General features: G+C 38.1%; 1 protein-coding gene across 1 annotated transcript; it reads right to left on the reverse strand.

Annotated features, from left to right (window-relative positions):
- Nucleotides 1-456: 456 nt before the first annotated feature.
- On the reverse strand, nucleotides 457-5731 carry LOC124868545 (sialic acid synthase-like). The gene is made up of 6 exons (XM_047365942.1): nucleotides 5466-5731; nucleotides 4434-4649; nucleotides 4252-4351; nucleotides 2902-3056; nucleotides 1460-1726; nucleotides 457-1353 (listed from the first exon to the last, which is right to left on the reverse strand). The coding sequence occupies exons 1-6, from the start codon at nucleotides 5595-5597 to the stop codon at nucleotides 1144-1146; spliced, it is 1080 nt and encodes a 359-aa protein (XP_047221898.1). The 5' UTR covers nucleotides 5598-5731; the 3' UTR covers nucleotides 457-1143.
- Nucleotides 5732-6884: the final 1153 nt, after the last annotated feature.

Below are 6884 nucleotides of genomic sequence, written 5' to 3' on the forward strand. Positions count from 1 at the left end.
CCTGGACAAGTCACCAGTCCATCGCAGGGCAACACACAAACAACCATACACACACCTAAGGGCAATTTAGAGAGACCAATTAACCTAACAGGTACATCTTTGGACTGTGAGAAGAAGCCAGAGTACCCGGTGAGAACCCACGCATGCATGGGGAGAACATGCAAACTCCATGCAGAAAGACCCCTGGATGGGAATTGAACCCAGGACCTTCTTGCTGCAAGGCAACAGTGCTACCAACTGCACCACTGTGCAGCCCATATTGTAGGATATATGAATTGAAATATGCTTTATTTGTTTAGATGGATAAAATACACATTTTATTAGATACTTTTTATGACAATATTAGAATTTTTCCAATTACTGCAAGAATACAAATGTAAATCCACCATCCCATCTCATAAATTTGTTTATAATAATGTAACTGCCAAACCTTCGACTGACAGACTGCACAACACCAATGTTTTATTACTTTATTTGAAAGTTTTTCTATAAGAACATGTCACAAATCAGATACAAATGTGTCAGTAACATATTCTGTAAGTTATTGTGTCTGACATAAAGAAAGAATGCTTTCAGCCCGAGATCTTCAACAGGAGAACCAGCGGCACACACACACACAGAATAAAAACAAGCGGCTGTGTTTATTTGGTCACACCCAGAACAGCTGCATAAACGGCACAAAGACTGCTGGGCTACCAGGCTCTGATCTCACCAGTCTGAATGAAATGATCAAAGCTTCTCCATCTCCATGTGTTTAGATTTCTTATTTCTTCTTGCAGCAGAGGGTTAAGGTTCAGTGCAATGAATGTTCTTCCTAACAGCTCCACCTGGTGGTTGTGCAGCTTCTGAAAGCCCTGACCACAGAGCTGAAGTTGGCCAGGAAAGTTCTAATGTTAAGGCCACTTTCTGAAAATGTCGTGTTTTTTTTTTTTTAGAATAAAGAAAATTATGATTCATTCATAAAACATTTGGAAGATTGCTGATTATACATGAGGTAAACGACACAAATTCACCCACTTAAGGAAAAATTAATCCCCAAACATAACATGTCAACATCCAGATTATCCCTTTATGAATAAAAGAAACCCACCTCTTGAAATAAGTGCCTTTTTATTTTTATCAAGCTTCAAGCATTTATTATGATTAAGACTTTGCCTTCTTGCCATAGCTGTCCACCACTTCAGACAGGAGGCTCTCATCCTCCTTCACCTCCTCCGTCACAGTCTTCCCAACCAGCTGGAAGATGTCCTCTGCTGGGACACCCATGGGCTCGGCCACCTTAACCGCCAACATGTCCAGAGTCAGGACTGTTCCTTTGGGGATCTTCACCTTGGCCACCACGGATTTGCCCAACTGCAAGAAAAGTAATTACAGGGAGCAACATTATTGTGGATAATGAAAGCATTTTTTTTTTTTTTTGCTGGCCATCTTATTGCATTTCTTAAGAGAAGACAGTTACTTTGTCATGGCACGCCTTCTCGCAGGGCAACATCTGCTTGATGCCACTTCCCAGTGCCCTCTCCACCAGACGGATGGAGCGAACCAGCTCAGCCAGTTCAGATGGTACCAGTGAGGCCTCGTGGTCACTTCCTTTCGCCTTCTTGTCCAGGGTTACGTGACGCTCAATGACCTTCGCTCCCAGAGCCACAGCTGCCACAGAGATGCTGATTCCAGTCTCGTGACCAGAATACCCGATGGGAATATCAGGAAATTCCTTCTGGTATTCCTGCAGTGTGGAAATAAGATGTTGTTATTCTTGAAGACAAATCGATGCTGATAACATTTATTGTGTCTTTTCTTTGGATATACGTGTTGTTTTTCAGATGCCTATATATGCAGTGCTTTGCAAAAGTATTCATACCTCAAGAACTTTCTCACTTTTTTTCCAGGTTCAAACCACAAACTTTAATCTGTTTTATTTACATTTTATGTGATAAACAAACACAAAGCAGGTGTATGACACATGGGTTAAATGTGACAAATTGGTCCAACACAAGTATTCATCCACCTTAACTCTGATACCCCTAAATAAAAATGTCTTCAGAAGTTACATAATTACTAAATAGAGTGAATGTACGTGAAATTTTATCTCAGTATAAATACACTGAAAAAATAAAAACAACACATCAATGAACTAGGCAAAAGGCCTATGGTAACTCTGGAGGAGCTGTAGAGATCCACATCTCAACCTGTCAACTGATAAATTTTAGCCATGTATTCCACAACTCTGGCTTTTATGGAGTGGCAAGTAGAAAGTCATTAAAGGCCCAGAGTAAATGTACATTACGTGTAGAGGATAACTAACACTACACACCACCCTGAATACACCATCCATATGGTAACACATGGTAGTAAAAGCATCATCCTGTGGGAATGATTCTGTTGGGAAGGGACAGGGAAGCTGGTCTGAGATAAAAAGGAAGACTCGCCAACCAGCAAGACAGTGACCCTAAACATAAACACAGAGCTACAGTAGATTTTTTTAGGTCGAATCACTTGTGTAAAATGGCCCAGTCAAAGTCCAAACTGAAATCCAGTTGTTATCTGTAGCAAGACTTAAAAGTTGGGTTCCCTGATTCTCTCTGATTGCAACCGAGGTTGAGCTGATCTCGTTCAAATTCTGTAAATAAAATCTCCTATTAAGCAGCTTTGCTATGCGATTAATAATCGGTTAATCGAAGACATAGTCAGATTGATCGATTAGTAAAATAATCGTTAGTTGCAGTCCTAATATTGAAGTTACTGGCTGTAATGTGATAAAAAGCGAAAAGGTTCAAGTGGTGTGAACTCATTTGCAAAGTACCGTGTGCGTTAGAGCAACTACAACAAAACATTTCCCTACCTAAATTTCACAGGTGAATGCATATGAGAAAAAGCTTAAAAGACTAATATCGTATTCACCGTGATCACTCTGAGGTTGACATCTTCAGCCTCAAGAGGGTACGCACTGGTGCACTGGAGAATGGTAAAGTTTTTATTGTGCTGCTTCACCGTCTTGTAGACCCGACGCATCGTCTCCATTGACTGCATCCCACTGGACACCACCATCGGACGGCCTAATACAAACAAGAGAAGAACATTCAGATAGATAGTTTATCCTGGAGAGTTTGTGTGGTTCCTAAAGGTTGTTTAGATCCAGGTCTTTTATTTCTCCTGAAAATATATTGCTATAAGCAAAACCAAAATCCTACTTGTGGTTGTGGCTGACAAATTAGTTTGTCTGATTATAACTATTTTTTATTTGTATATAAACATTAAGAGAGCTCCTCCATGTTACCTAGGTGTGAAACAGGCTGCACATTCAGTTGCACACTGAACTGACAGCTATAAAGTATTGAATTAGTGTTAAGCCACCCGTAATTTCTTTATACTTTGCTTAAAAGGAACCAGACGATCTTATAATCCTTTAAAGGGGTCTGTGATCAGAAGTTGTCCAGACTTTCTGAATGTCTTTCGAAGCTTTTTTGTAGGGATATAGGCTGCTTTATTGCTCACCTTCAGCCCAGGTTTGGTACCTGCAGACTGCTTGACAGAAAATGAGAAGTGGAGGAAACCTGAGAGATGCATCATCTACTCAGCTTACAGTCCTTTGGGAATAATCTTGCTGATACAATTTTATGAGCATAAAGGATATGAATAAATTGTTTCTTTGTGTAAAGCAAATTATCTTTTTTGATACCCAATGAGGTCTGAGTTAAGTGGCTCATGAAACAAAAAAAGCAGCTAAAACCCAAAAATGTTTTTCTTTGACCTTTAGCAGACCTGAAGAGAACAATGTTCTTGCTTCTTAGAAGCAAAATATAACTGAGAAATGACTCAATACTGTATTTTATCTTCATAAAACTGTCTATCTATGATTAGATGCTCCAAAGTTATGAGAAAGAGCCATCAAATTAAAACACAGCGAAGATTATGCCAACCATCATGTCAACCTTGTGTTGTTGGTTAAGATAGAGTTTTACTGCTTACACTTTTGGCTTTTAGCGATTTAGCAACACCGATTTTGAAAATAAAAAATCTCTTTTTAAAAATCAAGCCATTAAAAATATATTATGCTTGTATTTAATCTTTGTATGTTTCTTCTTCTGTGATTTTTCAGTCAGTTGCTTTTCATCCAACTATATACAATATTCACATTGCCAAGGAAAGAGTGCTTTCAGTATTTTTCTGAAACCGTGTAACCTTATGTCTTTCTTTAAAATAACACACCCAAAGCTACAACCTGAAGCAGAAGGTCACAAACAGTCTCACCTTTCTTGGCTGTTTTCTCCAGATAGGGGAAGTTGTTGGTGTCTCCAGATCCTACTTTGAAGAAAGGCACATTGATTTCATGGAGAAACTCTATTGCCATCTAAAGGATACAGACAAGGACTGCAGTTAAATATCTGAGCTGATCAAATCATTGTGAACCTCTGGAGTCAAGCCTCTCTTACCTCGTCCATCCCTGAGGCTGTGAAGAAGATCCCCACCTCTGAGGCGTATTTCTGCAGCTCCCTGTACTGCTCATGACTGAACTCCAGGTGGCGCTTGTGCTCACCATAGGTTTTTCCCCAGGAGTTCTTGGAGTTGTATGGTCTCTCCAAGGCACGTTTGTTAAATTTGTACTCCAGCTCGCTCTTCTGGAATTTGGCACAATCAGCACCGCAGTCCTGTGAAAGCGAACATGCCAAAATACATCAGACATCTTCACTTTGGTGTTAAAAAATAAACATTTTTAAAAAACAACACAATCCCTGTATTTGTAGGTAAAATGTATTTGCTTTCCAAGTTTTACAGACAAAGTTGTTGGAGAGCAGGTAGTTGGGACTTTTGTAGTGTGGTGGTAGTTTAGTTCAGTTTAATGGCACATCGATAGCAACGACTACATAACACAAAGGAATAATAAACAACTTAGAGAAATAAAGAATTTAAAAACATTTACACTGATGGTGAAATTCTTTCAAAATTGCTAACGAAGAATAGAATCTAACTTCATACTGTTATACATAAACCAAAGACAAACTTCTTACCAATCCAACAAATATTTAAATTAAAATTTATATGTAATAATTTTAAACTGCTACAAAAAGAAAACCTCTCGGGCTGCCTCTTTCAAATCACCAGACCTGAATATAACCAGACCTGAATATAATCCAACCTATCTGTGACCAGCAAGTGAGGAACTACACCTAGATTGAAGAATGAATCAAGGCGGCTTCAGATGTGGTTCAACAGGATTACTTTGCATATAAATTAGTTAATGCTGCTAAAAGAAAGTGAGCCAGATATTAAATGTAGCTGTTTTGTATACTGTTTCCATTAGTTTAGCAAATACCTCACAATAATAAAATCAATTGTAATACTCCCATCTACTTTTCCCATTGATTCTATTAGACCAGTAATAACCGAAGAGTGGAAGGATCGATAATAATAACGCACACCTGCCTGAACCCAAGTTCTTCAAAATTAACCAAACTTTCATTCACCTTTGCCATTTTAATCATTTTCTTGGCAATCTCCATGTCTCCCTGGTGGTTCTGCCCAATTTCAGCTATGATGAAGCACGGATGGTTCCCTCCGATCATCCGTCCGGGACACAGCTCAAACTGCAGCGGCATCTCGGTGGTGCTGAAGGAAACTAATGCTACTGCTGGAGGCAACGTTTAAAGGACACCTGGATATGATTTCAGTTTGGAGTGCAGCCTAATGGACCCCCGAGAGAAGTGCTTCGCTTTCAGGAACTACTTCCGCCTTTGTAGAGCGACGTGTTCCACGTAGCAAGCGGAAGTCTTTTCAAAATAAAAGCATCGCCATACACGATTAAAAAAGATTAAATTGATGTTTAATAGCAAAACTATGGAATGAAGAAAAGATAAGAACTAATACTCTTAAGTATTATTATTGGTCCATGTATATATTATTACTGAACATTTTAAACAATCACCAGGTATCAAGATGAACAAAAAATGGCCCTGCTTTCTGTTTTGACATCATCTCCTCATCAACTAGACTAAAAAAGTATGCATCACCAAGAGCATGTTGGAAAGTTGGAATTTTCTCAACAGAAATCAAACAATATTTGAATATTGTAATAAAACAATAAATAATCATTTGAAATATGGGCAGTTTTTGTGTTTAGAAATAAAATGGCAAGAGCTTCAATTTGCTTAGGTTTTTTCATTTTATATGTTGAAGAACAAAAAATATTTTTTGATATTTGAAGATGATCAATTTTTCATCTTGCTAGATATATTGCTGCAGGCTACTGACATAGCTGATAAGGTTCCTGTTCCTTGTTGACACCTTGTGTCAAAATGGAACAGCATTGACTTCCTTGCGTCTCGCTTATTTTCTTCTCCACAAAACAATTATAGATGTATAAGAATGGTCAGGATCCATGCATATTTTGGTCACTGGGATTCTTTATCATAAACCACAGATGAAAAACAAGGAGTTATTCGATTTCTGTATTAAAATGCAAAATGTAAAATTCAAATATGAGTGGTACTTCGTCTTTTTGACCAAAAACGAATTATGGCACTTTCAAAATTTGGTTTAAGTTTCTTTTCATATTTAAAATATTAAAATCACAATTTGGCTCAGAGGAACATAAGAAAGCAAGATAAAATTTTCATTCTATTAGCACCTAGTGCAGCCATAATATATTCTGACTTTAGGAGGCGCTGTTTGTTCCATATACCTTGGCTTTCCCCTTTAGAGGAATGTGGTATTGGTGTAAACTTTTAGCTCGCATAAATTCAATAAACGTAACGTAACATGCAGAGCATCACTGCTTTGCGCCCATAAATCCATCAAACTATAACAGTGTGTGAAGAGAACAATTCTGTGCACATTATGTTCATTTTCTGAACAATATTAATACAGTAACATGTTCAGGTAAAGGT

The sequence above is a fragment of the Girardinichthys multiradiatus genome, chromosome 5 (assembly GCF_021462225.1).
Source record: "Girardinichthys multiradiatus isolate DD_20200921_A chromosome 5, DD_fGirMul_XY1, whole genome shotgun sequence".
In the NCBI taxonomy this organism is placed as follows: Eukaryota; Metazoa; Chordata; class Actinopteri; order Cyprinodontiformes; family Goodeidae; genus Girardinichthys; species Girardinichthys multiradiatus.